Source organism: Podarcis melisellensis (assembly GCF_964234715.1).
Source record: "Podarcis melisellensis genome assembly, chromosome: 1".
Classification (NCBI taxonomy): Eukaryota; Metazoa; Chordata; class Lepidosauria; order Squamata; family Lacertidae; genus Podarcis; species Podarcis melisellensis.
The window spans coordinates 85,401,915-85,419,891 of NC_138528.1; the positions used below are offsets into that span (position 1 = coordinate 85,401,915).

The 17,977-nt window shown below is 45.4% G+C and overlaps 1 protein-coding gene across 1 annotated transcript; it reads left to right on the forward strand.

Moving 5' to 3' along the window:
- Positions 1 to 1,686: 1,686 nt before the first annotated feature.
- On the forward strand, positions 1,687 to 17,173 carry LOC309375282 (protein lifeguard 3-like). The gene is made up of 12 exons (XM_081920938.1): positions 1,687 to 1,843; positions 8,135 to 8,214; positions 8,675 to 8,769; positions 8,977 to 9,041; positions 9,745 to 9,798; positions 10,300 to 10,350; positions 11,112 to 11,151; positions 11,871 to 11,908; positions 13,073 to 13,160; positions 14,346 to 14,441; positions 14,901 to 14,954; positions 16,349 to 17,173. The coding sequence occupies exons 2-12, from the start codon at positions 8,163 to 8,165 to the stop codon at positions 16,490 to 16,492; spliced, it is 777 nt and encodes a 258-aa protein (XP_081777064.1). The 5' UTR covers positions 1,687 to 1,843; positions 8,135 to 8,162; the 3' UTR covers positions 16,493 to 17,173.
- The last annotated feature ends 804 nt before the right edge of the window (positions 17,174 to 17,977 follow it).

Consider the following 17,977-nt stretch of genomic DNA (forward strand, 5'->3'; position numbering starts at 1 on the left):
TCTATATAATCTTTGAGCATTCTTGAAGAACAGGCGATGTCCCTGCAGACTGGAGACAGGCAAATGTTGTCCCTGTCAAGGAGGAGATCACTTTCCTGAGTCTAAGCTTCTAATAACTCACACACGGGTTCTAATAACCCAGCATGGGTTTCTCAAAAACAAGCAATACAACTGGGTGATACTGAAAGTCATGGAATTTGATGAGGTCACCCAGGTGCAGATGAGGCTGATGGGAGCTGTAGTCTAAAACACCTGTCGGGCACCAGGTTGGGGAAAGGATAGTGTTGACAATAGTTGGGTGCTGCTTCAGACAGTAGTTATGTGCACAGTAAATCATACAGCATACACACCTTGTTCTAAAGAGTTAAAGGATCCCTATCTATCCCAAAAGCCTAGAGAGACTGTAAGCATGACGATTTGCCACAGACTTGTGCTTTGAAAAAAAGTGAGAAAGGGAGGGAAAGGGTGTACCTGTTCTGAAGCAATTGGAACCCAAGTCAGACATCGAAAGGGCTGTGCCTTTTGTTACTTATGGTCTCCCCAGATTGGCATGCAATGTTACACTGCAAAGGGTGCAACCACTACAGCTTTTCCTGGACTGGGAGAGCTTGACCACAGTAGTGCACTCACTGGTGACTTCAAAACTGGATTACTGCAGTACACTCTATGTGGGGCTAACCTTGTACTTCCCTTGGAAACTGCAGTTAATGCAGAATACTGCAGCTTCGTTGCTGGCAGGAGTGAGACTCTGAGCATGTAAAGCCTTTAGGCAAGATATATACACTGGTTGCCCATTTGCTTAGCAGGTTGACTCCTCCTTCCATCTCAGAAGATCTGGGAAACATGGTGTGGTTTCTAAACTAATCTTTTCTGTTATTGTGGGTTTCCTGTTTCCTTTGTGTTTGCATTCTGTTTTTTTCTTCAACTTTGAGGTGCACTTGCAGTCTCAGTAAGGCACAAAGTTCTGATCACTCTGACACCACAAAGTCTCATGTATTATATTCCCAGACTACTAGAACCCTAGCACTGTAAGCTGATGTTTGCTGCTGCCCCAATACAATTTTTTATGTCTCTGTAACACTTCCCCAATGATAGAAATACAAATCAAAGACCAGGGCATGCAGGGTTGGCCCTATCATTAGGCAAAGGGAAGCAACCACCTCAGGTGGCAGGTGCTGGGAGGCAGCCGCTGCCACCACCCTTAAGTGTCCCTCTTAACCCTACAATGATCTTTGGGCTTTTGCAACCCCAACGTCCTGCTTCAACCCCATTTAGTGAGTCTATTTGCATGGATTACAACACCAGACTCCATTTATGACTTACCTTAATGACTTGTCCCTGATGTACTCAAAAGCCAGAAGTGTGTATCTGCAAGTGTTATGTAATTTGGAGGAATATTAACCTTGCAATTTCCCAAAAGGTTTTATCAGAAGCCAAGTGTTGGTTCAAACAGTAGTAGCTAGTGCATGATTCCAGGACAAGGACTGAATCCAGGAGGAAATCTGCTGATCTGGAGCCTTCCAAGACTTCTAGTGCTACTTTTTAGGTGAACAGGGAATTTCCTTTGACCTCGGTGCTAACATTTCCTCCCTGAGCTCTCGACGCAAGGGGAGCTTGCAATAGCTCCAGTTCGCCTCTTGGGGGCACTCCCGCTCCATCCCAGAGCCCGCTTCAGACAATAGGGAGGGGACCAAACGTTCCCCCTCCCATCACTTCCTCGTCATTTCTGGGAACTTTTCTCCCATCATTCTCGGGATTTACTTCGAAGAGCCGTAGGTCATTTTTCGGTCTAAGACTTTGGCAACGGGAGAAGAGGGTGCTGGAGCTAGGCACACGGGTTAAGGTAAGGATGCTGGGAAATTTGGGGCAAGGGATTGGGTATCTGTTCTCAGTCACATGGCGTAGGGGGTCGCTTCGGTTTGGACAGGCATCGCTCTAGCCAGCGAAAAAGTCCCAGTCTCCAAAGTTCAGGTCTAATTTTAATTCCCGCGCTAAGATTCAGGGGCGGAGGTGGAGTCTGATCTTGAGGGGATCAATAACTTCCAGCCCATTTTTGCCTGGAAATAAACCGACTGGCACAAGGACCACCGGCGCCTTGTGTTCGGCTGTGACTTTTCCGACGGACCTACTAAGGGATAAACGCTACTCTCAAACCCACATCATCGCACGTGCGAGCAGACCCTCTCGGGTCCAGACAGGCCCAGGACACTTCCAGCTTCAGAGAGCCTTAGCCCATAATAACGACAATGCAAAAATATCAAAATAAGGCTCTTTAAAAAAGAGTGAGACGTCATTTGATTAAAAAAAATAAATAACGGAAGCTTTCCTTTTCTGTGCAAATGCACTAATTATTGAGGTGGAAATGTAGCTTTTGTGCCATGCCACAGTTGATACTAAGCATGGTGAGTCTGTTCGAATGCTCTTGTTCCATAACGGAGCAGTAATGGTTCTTTACCTGCTCCAACATGTTTCATGGAAGCCGCTAATTCAGGCAAACCGGCAAAAGTATGCCATGAAATTGTGCTATTAAGAAATAACATTAAGATATGCACCAGAGAGTCGCAATTTTGAGTATGTCTTGAAGCCATTTCCTTTGAATTGCAATGTTTCAAAGTTTATGGAAGATACTTGTTTGAGGAAGATGGCCTTGTCAGTGAGGTATTTTGAGGTTCCTTTGATGTACAGTGCTGCTTGCTGTGAATTGCTGGAGAAAGTAGATCTCCATTACTCAAAATGATCGTGGGTGGAGGAACTCTCCTGTGTGGATGAAACCGTTGCGACTTTGGGAGCTTTTTAGTTTGGAAAAACTGAGTAAGAAGGGACAAGATAGAGTTGTATGAGATTATACATGATGTGGAGAAAGTGGATTGAAAGAAGTTTTTCTCCCCCTCTCCTGATACTGGAACGGGGCTGCAAAACTGAATGCTGGAAGTTTCAAGACAGGTAAAAGAAGGTACGTTCTTCAAACAGCATGTAGTCAAAACGATGGGATTCAATCCCACAAGAGGAAGTGATGGCCACCAACTTGGATGGCTTTAAAAGAGGATTAGACAAAGTCATGGAGGGATAAGTATATCTGTGGAAGCCAGATAACACTAGGTAAGTATGCCTCTGAATACCTGTTTGCTGGAAATCACCTGTTGTTCCACACACGTGGTTGACCGCCATGAGAACAGGATACAGAACTAGACAGGCACCTGTGTTTCAATTACTTTGATGGGTATAAAATGCAGTGCCAATTTAAAGCATGTATGTTATTCACATATCATCGTATTCTTGCAGATACATTTGTACGTTGTATTAATTGTTCTTAGAAACATTGATAGTCTTAAAAACAGTGATGGGGGACCATTGGGCTTCCCAATATTGCTGAAGGACAACTCCCCATCAGCCCCAGTAAGCATGGACAATGGCCAGGGATGATGGGAGTTCAGCAACATCTGAAGGGCTAAAGGTTCCCAACACATTCTCTAAAAGATCTGGAATGTGAATATATAATAAATAGAACTGCCAGGCCCATATCCCCTCTGCCAAACCAAAATGCTGTCAATTTGGCAGATTGACAGAGGCTATTAGGGGTCAGCCCAAACAAAAATTTCAAAAAGAATGAGAAAAATATAAAGGATACCTTAAAAAGGAGTGCCCTCAAATTAATACTTGGACTTGTTTCAATTAACTTCTGCAAAATAAATTATGGCCTTTAAGTTAAAAAACAGAAAGAAAAAAGCAGTAATAACGAAATAAGGAGACAGTTTACAAAAAATGAAAAGAGAACCATGTTGAGGATGAAGGAAGTTAATTGGAAGAAAAGAAGAACTGAAACATGGTATATATATTGTTAATTATTTGTTCAAGCTGTCCATCAACCTGTCCAGTAAAGTTAGTGAGGAAATGGGGGGCGGGGGATAGAACCAAATGCTGTTCCATTTAGCCAGTGTGCTGTTCAGATGTTGGGGGGGTGGTAGTGTATTAAGATTACAATAATATATGTATGTATTCTGAGAATACTTGCATTCAGAAGTGACAGACTCCTAAAGAAAAAAGGGGGTGATGACTAACCAATAGCAGACAGTCCTTCCTCCACTTAACCACAGAGTTTGTTTTGCTCAGGGTTGCGCTTCCTGTGAGAACTCACAGTGTGAGGATTTTTTAAATATATGGAACTGCTTTTAAATGAGCAGGTGATAGTGGTGGCCAGGATTGCCTTTCCCCTCAGTTTAGGTGGCTATATCCACCATATGCCCTTCCTTCAATAGGTCTCATTGAGCAGCAACATTGAGTCATGCCTTAGTGACAGCCAGATCACACTCTTCATGGGGCTGTAACTATCTGTAACTGGATTCATGGGGCTATTTTTGAAGAGTTCAGAATCTGGCTGCTGGGAGATGGAGATGGGTTGCAGAGGGTCAGTCCTGAAACAAGTACGGTTAGTTTCAGGGTCTAATTCAGAATGCTCCCTGCCCCCCTTTTCATTGCAATGTTCCATTTATTAAAAATATACGCCTCTTTGAAGAAACACTGCAAATCAGGCAGCTAGTGTTGTAATAATAATAATAATAATTTATTATTTATACCCCGCCCATCTGGCTGGGCCCCCCCCAGCCACTCTGGGCGGCTTCCATAGAAACCAGGAAACACTAAAATATCATACATTAAAAACTTCCCTGAACAGGGCTGCCTTAAGATGTTTTCTGAATGTCAAGTAGTTGTTTATCGTTTTGACATCTGCTGGGAGGGCGTTCCACAGGGCGGGCGCCACTACCGAGAAGGCCCTCTGCCTGGTTCCCTGTAGCTTTGCTTCTCGCAATGAGGGAACCGCCAGAAGGCCCTCGGCACTGGACCTCAGCGTCCGGGCAGAACGATGGGGGTGGAGGCGCTCCTTCAGGTATACTGGGCCGAGGCCGTTTAGGGCTTTAAAGGTCAACACCAACACTTTGAATTGTGCTCGGAAACGTACTGGGAGCCAATGTAGGTCTTTCAAGACCGGTGTTATGTGGTCTCGGCGGCCGCCCCCAGTCACCAGTCTAGCTGCCGCATTCTGGATTAGCTGTAGTTTCCGAGTCACCTTCAAAGGTAGCCCCACGTAGAGCGCATTGCAGTAGTCCAAGCGGGAGATAACTAGAGCCTGCACTACTCTGGCGAGACAGTCTGCGGGCAGGTAGGGTCTCAGCCTGCGTACCAGGTGGAGTTGGTAGACAGCTGCCCTGGATACAGAATTGACCTGCGCCTCCATGGACAGCTGTGAGTCCAAAATGACTCCCAGGCTACGCACCTGGTCCTTCAGGGGCACAGTTACCCTATTCAGGACCAGGGAGTCCTCCAGACCAGCCCGCCCCCTGTCCCCCAAAAACAGTACTTCTGTCTTGTCAGGATTCAGCCTCAATCCATTAGCCGCCATCCATCCTCCAACCGCCTCCAGGCACTCACACAGGACCTTCACCACCTTCACTGGTTCTGATTTGAAAGAGAGGTAGAGCTGGGTATCATCTGCATATTGATGGACACCCAGTCCAAACCCCCTGATGATCTCTCCCAGCGGCTTCATATAGATGTTAAAAAGCATGGGGGAGAGGACGGAACCCTGAGGTACCCCACAAGTGAGGGCCCAAGGGTCTGAACACTCATCCCCCCCCACCACTTTCTGAACACGGCCCAGGAGGAAGGAGCGAAACCACTGTATAACAGTGCCCCCAGCTCCCAGCCCCTCTAGACGGTCCAGAAGGATGTTATGGTCGATTGTATCAAAGGCCGCTGAGAGATCCAGCAGAACTAGGAAACAACTCTCACCTTTGTCCCTAGCTCGCCGGAGATCATCAACCAGTGCGACCAAGGCAGTTTCGGTCCCATGATGAGGCCTGAACCCCGATTGGAAGGGATCCAAATGGTCCGCATCCTCCAGGCGTGCCTGGAGTTGTTCAGCAACCACACGCTCAATCACCTTGCCCAAGAATGGAAGATTCGAGACTGGGCGATAGTTGGCCATACTGGCCGGGTCTGAAGATGTTTTTTTAAGAAGCTGTTTAACGACCGCCTCTTTCAGTGGATCTGGGAATGTTCCCTCACAGAGGGAAGCATTCACCACCCCGCAGAGCCCATCGCCCAGCCCTTCCCGGCTTGCTTTTATTAGCCAGGATGGGCAAGGATCAAGGAGACAGGTGGTTGGTTTCACGCGTCCAAGCAGCCTGTCCACATCCTCGGGGGTAACGGATTGAAACTGATTCCATGCAACTTGACCAGACAGGGCTCTAGCACTCTCCCGCCCCAGCCCTGCTCCCACGGTGGTGTCTAGCTCCTTCCGAATATGAGTGATTTTATCTGCAAAAAACTTTGCAAAATCGTTGCAGGAGATCTTGGGGTCTTTACAAGGCCCCGGTGGTAAAGGTGGTTCCGTTAAATTGCGGACCACCTGAAAGAGTCTCCTGCTACTATTTTCTGCAGATGCAATAGAGGCGGTGAAGAAAGTCTTCTTCGCCGTCGCTATCGCCACTTGGTAGGCTCGACGTTGAGCTCTAACCTGTGTCCGGTCAGATTCGGAGTGAGTTTTCTGCCACCGACGCTCTAGCCGTCTCAGCGTTTGTTTCATCGCCCTCAGCTCCGAAGAAAACCACGGGGCTGTCCAGGCTCCATGCAATCGGAGAGGGCGCTTTGGAGCCAGACAGTCAATAGCCCTGGTTAACTCCGCATTCCAGCGGGCCACCAGGGAATCAGCTGAAAGGCCATCAACATGGGATAAAGCATCCCCTACCACTCTCTGGAAACCATTTGGATCCATTAAGTGGCGGGGGCGGACCATCCGAATTGGTCCCACCTCCCTGCAGAGGGGAAGGGTCGCGGAGAAGTCCAGTTGCACCAGGAAGTGATCTGACCATGGCACTTCTTTGGTTTCACTTTTACTTAGTGTCAGATCACCCACGTCACTAGAGGTGAATACCAGGTCTAAGGCATGTCCATGACTATGAGTTGGGCCCAACTTATTCAGGGACAGCCCCATGGAGGCCATGCTTTCCACGAAGTCCCGAGCGGCCCCTTGTAAGGTCGTGTCGGCATGGATGTTAAAATCCCCTAGGACAACCAAGCTAGGTGTCTCCAGGAGAACATCCGCCACGACCTGAAGCAGCTCGGACAGGGAATCCTTGTGATGGATACTTTCAGCTATGTCAGGTGTGGGGAACTTTTGGCTCTCCAGATATTGCTGAACCACAACTCCCATCAGCCCCAGCAAGCATGGTCAATAGCCAGGGATGATGGGCACTGTCGTTCAGCATCATCATCTAGAGAGGGCTGAAGGTTCCCCAAGCTATGTCATGGAGTGCAGACACCTTTCCTCCATGGGCCTAGAAGACAAGGCAACAGGCTATGGGGAAAGAACAGGAGTTTGAACCTACAGATAGGCTACCTCAGAGACCATTTTTTTTATGCATAGGCCAGTTCTTAAGAACGTGCTTTGCAGCTCCAGCTGAGCAGAAGTAGGTGGCAGCCCCTTGTCCAAATTCCCACCACCAGGAACTCATGCATTATAGAAACTCCCTCATCTTTGTTCTTTATGGTCCTGCCTTTACAGCCTCCTGAAGGCCAGCCTCTCTGGAAATAAGCAGTCACTCTGGCAGTGTTAGAAACTCAAATGGCTCTTTAAACCAGGGCTACAGTTACCAAAACAGAATGCCTAGTTGTCATTTGGGGGCCATACGGCTTGGAAGTTGTATTTTCCAATATGACTTTTTGGTTTTCTAAATTCAAATATAATGGATAGAATTCTACAGGATGTGATGCTCATGGGTGAAAACAGTCAAGATCCAAGGATCCCTAGGCATGCAGCTCCAGATGGTGGAGACATCAAACACCATCCTGGCACTTGGGTATCTTCGCTTGGTTGCAAGTAGCTGATAGCCAGGAGCAAAATTCCCCTGGTACCTGGTGAATTTTGAATGCTGCACTCTGGATCCAACACCTTTTCCCTTACGGTTTATGCTTGGCACACCTTGCTGGGCTCCTTTGGCCTGGTATGTTCAGAACCAGCAGTTCAGAGAAGGGGTGCTGCCTCAGGGAAGGGCATGTTGTATTTTGCACCCTGTATTTTATGTTTGTTTTCACTCTCCAAGTGATAATGAGGGTTTACCTCCTTGGTTTTTTCCAGGTGCTGTGCTAAGCCTCCCTGAGACATCATGGCAGAGCAGAGTCCACCTCCCTATGATGGCAAGAAAACTGGAGCTGTAGGTGCGAGAGCATACTTTGACTCACCTGGTTAAAAGCAGAGATTCTGCAAGAAAGGTGGCAGAGGGGTGAGGGGCGAGAATATTGCAAATTGCTGGGGGACAGGAGAATCTCCACAAACAGGGAGGAAAGTTGAGAACTGGTATGAGGAGAGGCACCAGGTACTAGGCAAGCCAAGAACCAAAATAGATGGGATGTTAAATGCATGGTTAATATATTTCTTAAACTACAAACAGTAGCCACTGGTGGGGGCTACAAACAACTATTGGGATGGCAGTGGGTATTGATGGATAATATAGTGCCATGTTAAAGGTCCTGTTGAACCACTGTTTGAATTCTACTTCATGCTAAGTGTGGAAAAGCAATGCTTCAGCAGCGTCTATGGGCCCTAGGGTGGAATCTGTACCATCCAGATCTTGTGGCTTTGAAATTTACATTAACAAATGTTGCTGTTTGTCATCAGATACAACAGATTTGGAGTGTCTCGCAGAGGAAGATGGGGGTTTTCGCATTGCTTGTTGGGTTGACAAGAATATCCGGCAAACTTTCATTCGCAAGGTAAGACTGAAGGCACTTTGAGGGAGAGGGAGAAGGCATATATGATAGGGTCAAGGTGCTCTAGTACACAGTTCAGCAACAGTCACCATTCATGTGAATCTGATCTTGCTACTGGGCTATCTTGGCATCTGTAAATTGCAACATGCTTGTTTGCATTTATATATATATATATGCAGATGCTCACATCTTGTTTGTCTTCATGACCAGGTCTACAGCATCATCACCCTTCAGCTGTTGGTGACTGTGGGCATCGTTGCACTCTTCACTTTTTCGTAAGTTTTCTGGTGCTCTGCTAGAACTCTGGAGGGGTTCTGGAATGCTAAAGGTAGGGGTTATCAGAATGAACCAGTTCTACCCCACTATTCTGACATCTGGTTACTTCTGTTCCCATTTAGCTGCATTTGGAAATTCAGATTCTAGATTGTAGAAGATGAAATTCTGTACCTGTGCCATTTCCCTAAAATCAGGAAAAAAAGTATTTTATGTTGATTTGTTATTTATTTATTTATTTTTTAATCTGTCCTGCAATTTTAAAGAGGTGAAATTATTCAAATATCTGCCTCTCTGTCATTTGGGCTTGTTTTGTGAAACTTTTTTCTAGATGGGAGGGGATACTTTATTTTGTGACCTTGGCTTTTCTCAAAATCTTTAATAAAGAGATATTTGAATGGGTTCTTTCCCCCTTTTTCTTTTTGCCCATTAAAAAAACAACATGCAAAATTATGCAATGAAAGAATTTCACCAGTGCATCGTTTCTCCATTGTTATAATTTTGTCTTTTAAATGGAAAACATAAATTTAAAAACCTTGTCCTTTCAAAGTTTCATCATTTTCACTACGGAAAAATGGCAAAATGCTCCTCCAAAATCCAGCTGGATTCTGCCCACAATGTTCTGATCCAGAAACTATTCTGGCAGTACAGAACTGCAAGAACCAGGGCAGGTATCTCATCTTGTGCTCTCTTCCTTCTCCACAGACACCCTGTGAGCCATTATGTGCAAAGGAATATTGCCCTGTACTATGTATCTTAGTAAGTATCACTCCCTAGACAGATGCAGAACCTGTTGCCAAGACAGATTGCTCTACTGGCCAGCTAAGCTGCTTCATGTCAGATTCTCTCACCCTGTCTCTCCTGTAACTTCCATCACTACCATTTCATAACAGCACAATGGCTGTGTTGTGCAGGGGGCCTCTGGGGAATAAGTTGCACATGGTATCCTTCCTTCCCTAGAGGAAACCTGTCTTCTTCATCCATAGTTTCCTGATGACATCTGATTTTACTGGTAATTTTAATGTGCTTTTTATATTTTATGTAAAATGCTGTTGATGTTTAGAAAGTATATAAATTCTATTAAATTAAATAACAAACATGCATAGTCAATTGATGGGAGGGATATTATTTTTGTATGGAGGCTATCTCCCTTCATGGTTCAAGGAGGGCTTGAGGGAGCTCCTACATTTGGAAAGCTGTTTATTAGAGTTGCCAGCTAGTTTTAAATAAGTCATCTCTCTCTCTCTTTTTCATCCCTAGTGCTGTATTCTTGATCTGCTACCTTGTGCTGGCCTTGTGTAGAAGCATCCAGTACGTATCTGTTGACGACATTTGTGATCACACAAAAAACAGAGTTTCAACATTTGCTGGGACTCCTAAGGAGGGGACAACGACAGAAGATGGACTTGTCAAAGGAGTTAGCATTTTGACAATGGCTTTGGATATAAATTGCCTTGGTATCTTACTTGGCCAGCTCTTTGGTACAGTGGCTTCACTTCTGTCCATAGGGCCAATTCAGAGAGAGAACTACTGGCTGACTCAGTCCCCTGTCAGTTGTGCTGTGGGGTACTACAGGGAACTTGTATTTTCCCCAATTTAACATCTTCATAAAGCCGCTGGGAGCAGCCATTAGGACAGGGGTCAGCAAACTTTTTCAGCAGGGGGCCGGTCCACTGTCCCTCAGACCTTGTGGGGGGCCAGACTATATTTTTTGGGGGGGGAATGAACGAATTCCTATGCCCCACAAATAACCCAGAGATGCATTTTAAATAAAAGCCCATATTCTACTCATGTAAAAACACCAGGCAGGCCCCACAAATAACCCAGAGATGCATTTTAAATAAAAGCACATATTCTACTCATGTAAAAACACGCTGATTCCCAGACTGTCCGCAGGCCGGATTTAGAAGGTGATTGGGCTGGATCAGCCCCCGGGCCTTAGTTTGCCTACCCATGCATTAGGAGATTTGAAGTGCAGTGTCATCAGTATGTTGAATTCTCTCAGAAGGCTCCTTTTCTTGAGGTGAGACCGCCTGCACATACTCTCTGACTCTCTTGCCGGTGTCTTTCAGGAGGCGCTTCCCATGGAACATAATCCTCATGACTATCTTTGTAAGTACAGTTTTTTGTGTGGTTTGCATGGGAATGCATTGGAATGATGCAAAATCTATATTGGGGGAGATGGTGGAAGAAGGGTCTAAGATGAAGTGTAGGGCAATGCATTTGACTCGCCACGAATTTTCAAGCAAAATAAATTGTCCAAATTGGTTTAGTATGTAAAAAATAAATACTTGCAATTCTATTCCCTTTTCATAAATTCAGAACACCTTTGTATATCAAATATTGGGATCAACTAACTAGCCTTGCTAGTGGTAGTGGGCTTTCCCCCTTTTCTTCTCCCCACACCCCCAAAATTGACTTTGGGTGTGTGTGAGAGAAGACACAGAAAAGTATGTAGGGAAAAGTGGGGTGGGGGGTGGGTTGTTCCATCTGGTGAGGTGAAAAGCTTGTGCTGACTGGATGGTTGCCATAGTGCTAGGAAAAGGGCCAGCACAGAGTAGCAGATAAAGTATTTCTGTTATGTAAATAACGGAAGAAGCCGAAACTATTTGTCCTGATGTGTAACTAGGGGGTCAAAGGATGCTGTAGGTCAGAAGTGGGGAACCTGTGACCCTCCAGATGTTGTTGGACTCCGACTCCCATATGTCCCAGCCATGATGGTTAGTGGCCACAGATTATGGAATCTGTTAGATCTGGAAGGCCACATTTTCACCATCTCTAGTGCAGATGGTGCTCTGTTAATTTATGTTTTGTTTTCTGATTTTCCCTAGACCATGTCCACGGCATTCATGACTGGCACAATCGCAAGGTACTGTGCAAAGTGGTAAATGGAAGTGATACAGTAGAGGCCTACACAGTGGGAAGCTGTTTCTGTCTCCAAATAGGTCATATCCCCAGATGCTACTGCACATCCCTTTTCACCCCTTTGCATGGAACTCATTTCTATGGTTGTGGCTGCAAAAAAATAAAATAAAAAAATAAAATAAAAAATTGCATAGCAAAAGTGTGGAAATAATTTAACATCCCGACAGAATGTGAAAAGTTCAGCAGGTAGAAAGTACAGGAGGTAGTAGTGAGGGAAACAATAGCCAATAATGCAAATTTAAGTCTGCAATCCTAAACAAACCTAGAATTATGGGTGCTTGGAGTTGAACTGACCAAAGGTCAACTCCAACTTCCTGTTGATGCAGGCAGTCTGCTGCCACAGCTTCCCTGGGAGATGGCTGTCCAGCCTCTCCTTTAAAAAAACAACAACACCCCCCCCCTTACTAGATTCTTTAATTGCTACTGGGGAAATTCCACTGAACATAGTGGAGCTTATTTCTGAGTAAACATCCCTAGGATTGCACTGTGAGAGAAGCAAACAATCAAGTGGATTCTTGATGAAATAAATGGTGTTCCTTCTTGGTGAAAAAATATGGGCAAGTTTTTGATAATGCAATTTTGGAAGTGTCCTTGTTTTTGGCTATAAGAGGATGATATTCAACGTTGCAGCTCTGCTGGCACAATGGACTTGGTTGTGTGCCACAGAGCTGCTTCCTCTCCTGTCCCCTCCAGCCCCCTGCATGCCCTCAAAATCAGCGCATTGGGGGATCCTATGGAGCACATTTGTAGGTGCACAGGGTGAGGAGAGGAAGCAGAAGGGTCTTGGCTCAATGATAGAGCACCTGTTCACTCCCAGCTTCAATTCTTAGGCTGAGAGAAACCTGCCTGAAACCTTCGAGAGCTGCTGCCATCCAGTGTAGGCATAACTGAGCTGGATGAACTGAAAGGTTGACTTGGCATAATGCAGCTTCCTATTTTTCTATGTTTGCACCAGCAAAATCATGTGGCTGGAGCATTGGATACAACCCCTCAAGTTTGAAAAGTACATTGTGCCTAATTTTATTTTTGATGTTTCTGCTCTCACATTATAATAAAATTATTTTAACAACAAAAATGTATGATTTTTTTTTTACCTTTTTGTTACCAGCGTGTATGAGACCAAGACTGTAGTCATTGCCATGATCATCACAGCAGTTGTAACCATCACTGTCACTGTTTTCTCCTTTCAGACAAAGGTGAGAAAGCCCGTTTTTCCAGTACAGTTAGCAGGCTTAGGAAGGGTGATTGCCCTGTTGGTGGAAATGGTGACTTAGCTAAACATGTTTGGATCCCACCCTTACAATACAAGGTCCTTGTCATAAACAAGAAATTCCTTGTCATGGTGTTATGTACACCTGGCCTGCATTACAACATGCAGCCCTCCATTTCATGAGTTAGGCTAGACAGCCACCCTTCTCTTTTGTACGCTCCCATGAGCTGATATTTGGGGTGGGGGGTGGGGAAACGGGGACATCATAGATGTAATAATGCAGGCTAATGGCTGCAGTTGTGACTACCCCTCCATTTAAAAATGGTATAGGCAGGTAGAAAACTGGTTCCAGCCTGGCGAGCTCTAAACTAGAGGCCTTCCTTTTCCTCACACACACTGGATTTCCATGGATAGGAACATGGAAACACTCAATACAAAGTAGTTGTTGTCTCCCAGGGTGCTTATGTGATTCTTGCTTTTTGCCTTAAACTTTCACATCAGCTGTATATTGTAGACCCTCTTTGTGTGTAGTTTCAGAACTACACAGGCAATATTTTATCTCATTAAAATAAATTGATTTTAAAAACCTGGTGGTTTGGTGGGGGCAGAAAGGGATGGAGGAGAGAGAGTTGTTGTTCTCGGTTCCTTCTTTTGGGCTTCCCATAGGCATCTGGTTGGCCACTGTGAGAAGAGGATGCTGGACTAGATGTGGCATTTGGCCGGATCCTCTTCTTATGTTCTTAAGTTTCCCTACAGGCATCTGAGAGCAAATTAGTAGGCTTCCGCCATGTGTATGTAACACACTAAAATCAGAAAAGAATTACTTTCTCTTGCTTCCCTGTCTGTTGTGCTAAAAAAAACCCACAGCCCCCACAGTTCCTCTGTATACTGATTTGAGAGGAACTCCATCATACCTAGTGGGGCTTCTGAACCCCACTGAGACCTGCAGAGGATTGGGGATTCTAATCTGAGGTAGCCAGGGCGAAAGTGGACCGTTTTGTATGTCAGGTTAGTTAATCCAGGACACTGTTGTCTTTGGTTCTGCCCACCTGTTGCCCTCAGTACAAAAAATGGTTGCCCACCCCTAACGCAGGACTTCATAACTGAATACGTTTAGGCAGTAATATTTGCAGAGGTAATAAGGTATTTTTGTCACTTCCTCCGTTGACAGGTGGATCTCACAACCTGGCGTGGTTTCTTCTGTATCATGGCCATAGTCTTCATGGTGACTGGCATTGCCACTGCCATTGTCCTGAGCTGCAAATACGTAAGTGGCTGGGGAACTTGCTAGCCTATGGGATCAGCAGTACCACAAAGCTTCCAGTGGCAAAGCAATCCCAGTTGATATGTGTGTGTGTGTTCGGTGGGGGCTGCTGCATTGTTTCAGGAGGCTTTGAGCAATGGCTGCCCTTGCCCAATCTCTCACTTTCCTGAAAGAGTTCATTCCCTTCCTTTGGACCAAGGCCTGTTTAGAAGTTCAGCTTTATTCCCTTGGCCTGCTGCCTTAAGCATCCCTTCGGTACACAGTATGTTCCCCATGGGAATATTTTAGTTTTTTAAATGTACATCTCTCTCTGTTAAGTCGCCTTGGATCATTTTGAGAAACAGCGACTCATAAACATAAATAAATACATATCGGCAGGTCTCTTGCTAGGTGATTACTTAAAACTTTTTCATTCAGAGATGTAGAAACTCATTAGTTGACGCACTTTTTCTCTTCTTGCAGATGCACTGGCTCGACTTGCTTTATGCTGCCATTTCTGCTGTAGTCTTCACCCTGGTTAGTAGAGATTTACTGTTGATTGCATGAATAGAGGTACCCCTTTTCCTGAGACAATATTCGTGCAGCATTTTGAATATTCTGGATGTACTGTGTTAATTCTGATTCTGATAGGCAACAACTCAAGAGTTTCCTGTTTCGCCACCACCTCTTTGAGGTGGAGACCCTGCAAGAATCTTCTGGCTGTCCCAGACTAGCAGCATAACAGGCAAATGAAGCTAGAGGGGCACAAAAACAAGGAAAGGCTTTGAAGAGTGGATTTTGCCTAGCATCTTTAGATTTCTAGCAAAATTTATTTATTGCTTACGTTTCCAGCTTGCTCCTCAGCCAAAAGACAAGTACGGCTGACAGTACTACTGTATGCAATGTAGCTTCATAGCAAATAGATGTGTGCTAAATCCAATGGCAGCTGCGTTGAGGAGGTGGGTACCAATTTTGTGGGAAGATGCTGGAACATTAAGATCCTTGGCTTTGTAGCTTTCACTATGTTTGCAGACACCAACGAAAGCTTAACTGCAGCTGCAAATTACTTTGAATTGGTTTGGGCCTGTCAGTATTTTCATCCCTCCCATTGCAAAGGTCACCAGATCATGTTTGTTTTACTTTCTGTCTCAGAGAAAGGAGGGGGCGGAAACCACTCTTCCAGACTTCCGTCCCTAGCACTGTGCTGGTTTTTCTTTGATCTGTCTAGAGACTAGGTGGCAGTATGAGAGAGCTGGTTCTCTCATGCATGTCCGTTATGTTCTTTTGTTTTGTAGTAGTAATAAAGTTAGGTATGCAACAAAACCTCCACTGTTTCGCTTCCATTACTCTGCTGCATTTGAGGTGCTCACAATAGCAAATGTGAGTCCACTGCACCAGGACCTGTTCCAGAGGAATGCTGTGCTCTGCTGTTCCTGCATTCCTGTGATCAGAGGGTTGGTGAAAGTGCTCCCAACACCCATCCCATGCACCTGCTGAAGATGTGGGCGTTAAAGGGTGTACAGACAGGGCCTTGCTATATTGCAATAGGCTTAAGAAAAGTTTACAGATGACTAAGTGCGAAACTCTGGACCAAACTAGACACAGCACTTTTCATTTAGTTTGGTCCCACATAGCTGCCCCCTGCACCTTAATCAATAGTTGGTGTGGGGAGGGAGAAATCAGAGGAATCATGGCAGCCCCAGCCCAATACATTTTGGCGCCTGAGGCAAACCACAAAATGGTTCCCTAACCAGGGAAGAAGCAGTGAGTGGAGAGTTACATCAGGAACAGGTGGGGAGCAGGAAATCAAATCAGCTTTACCCAATGGTTGAGGTGGGAATCAAAGGCTGTTGATGGGGAAAGAAGGAAGCTTTAAAGATAGACCGTTTATTGAATGATGTGGCTAAATGCTGCTTTGTGATTCCTTACAGTTCCTTGCTTATGATACTCAGCTGCTGCTGGGGAACAGGACATACGCCATCAGTCCCGAGGATTACATTTATGGAGCCATCCAGATCTACATAGATGTCATCTACATCTTCCTCTCCTTCATAAGGCTTGTGGGCAGGAATTAGGAACTGTGGGACCTGTACTTAGGGCTAGGACTTTGTCTCAGCATTTGGGCGAAAAGTTTCTTCACCTTTTCCCTCTTCACCAGCACACGAGTCTATTGTTTGCAAAGATCCTATACTGATGGTACACAAAGCTGATGCATAACCACTCCGCCACTAAGGCATTTTTGTATGGCCATTAAAATTTTGCATGAAATTTGACTGCATGAAAATGTTCAATTGCAGAGAGTTAGTTGCGCTTAGGTCCTGTTGAAATCCATGAGATGTGTTATAGTCACAATTGATTTAAACCCTTCTGGTTTCAGTGTCATGGGCACAAATTGATTTCCTGGACAGGAGCCTGTAATTTTTACATTTTTCGGCAACATATGCAGGCAAGAAATATAGACCTTGCAGTGAAGTTCCGCTCTCTTAGCTGTAACTGCAAATATATGTATTTAAAATAAGCTGTCCATTCTTGTTACATATTAGAGATTACGGCAAGTGTCTTAATATAGCACTGTGTGACGTAGTAGGCCAGTGATGGCGAACCTTTTAGAGACCGAGTGCCCAAGCTACAACCCAAAACCCACTTATTTATCGCAAAGTGCCAACACGGCAATTTAACCTGTGTATCTCATTTTTTCTGTGTGTTTCATGTTTCTTCTTTATGACTGCTGTTGTAATAAATAATCCTTCATAAAAGTTATTGCATTACATATATATATATGTCTCTGAACACGGCCTTCAGTAAATGAAAGAGATGGATTCTTTGTCAAAGAAGAATAAGACCACATAGTCCCTTTTATTTCTCATAGAACAAATGCCTCCCCTGTAGAGAGCAAGAATGATTAAGGATGACCTTTGCAGGATTGTTAGCCCCCTATCTTACTTGACCCTCTAATTGGCACGAGATAAAAAAAACACAAACACCTCTTTTTTAAAAAATGAAATTCACCCAACTATTAATTATGAAAATTAAAACACATGCTCTAAAACCCATGTATGGAGTGGGGGAAGAACACTGAAAAATTATACCGTATTTTTCGTCCCATAGGACGCACCTAGTTTTTTGGGGGGGAAATAAAGGAAATTTTCCCCCCTTTATTTCCCCCCAAAACCAGGTCGGGGAAACCGAACCAGGTCGAGGAACAGCAGGATGGCGGCGCTGCACCTCCTTGCTGTCCCCCGAGCTTGTGGGGCTGGCCGATGTCTGTCTGGCGCGCGGAGCGCTCTGCTTTAGGGTGCTCCGTGCGCCAGGCTGCTATCCGCAGCGTGGGGAGCCCTGTGGGGAACTCCTGCAGGGCTCCAACACGCTGCGGATGTCTGTCTGCAGTGGGGGGCGCTCTGCTTCATGGCGCTCTGCGCGCCGGGTGGCAGGCTGCTATCTGCCGCGTAGGGAGTCCTGCGGGACCTCCCGCAGGGCTGCCTAGGCTGCGGATGTCTTCCTGAAGCCTGGAGAGCGAGAGGGGTCGGTGTGCCCCGACCCCTCTCGCTCTCCAAACTTCA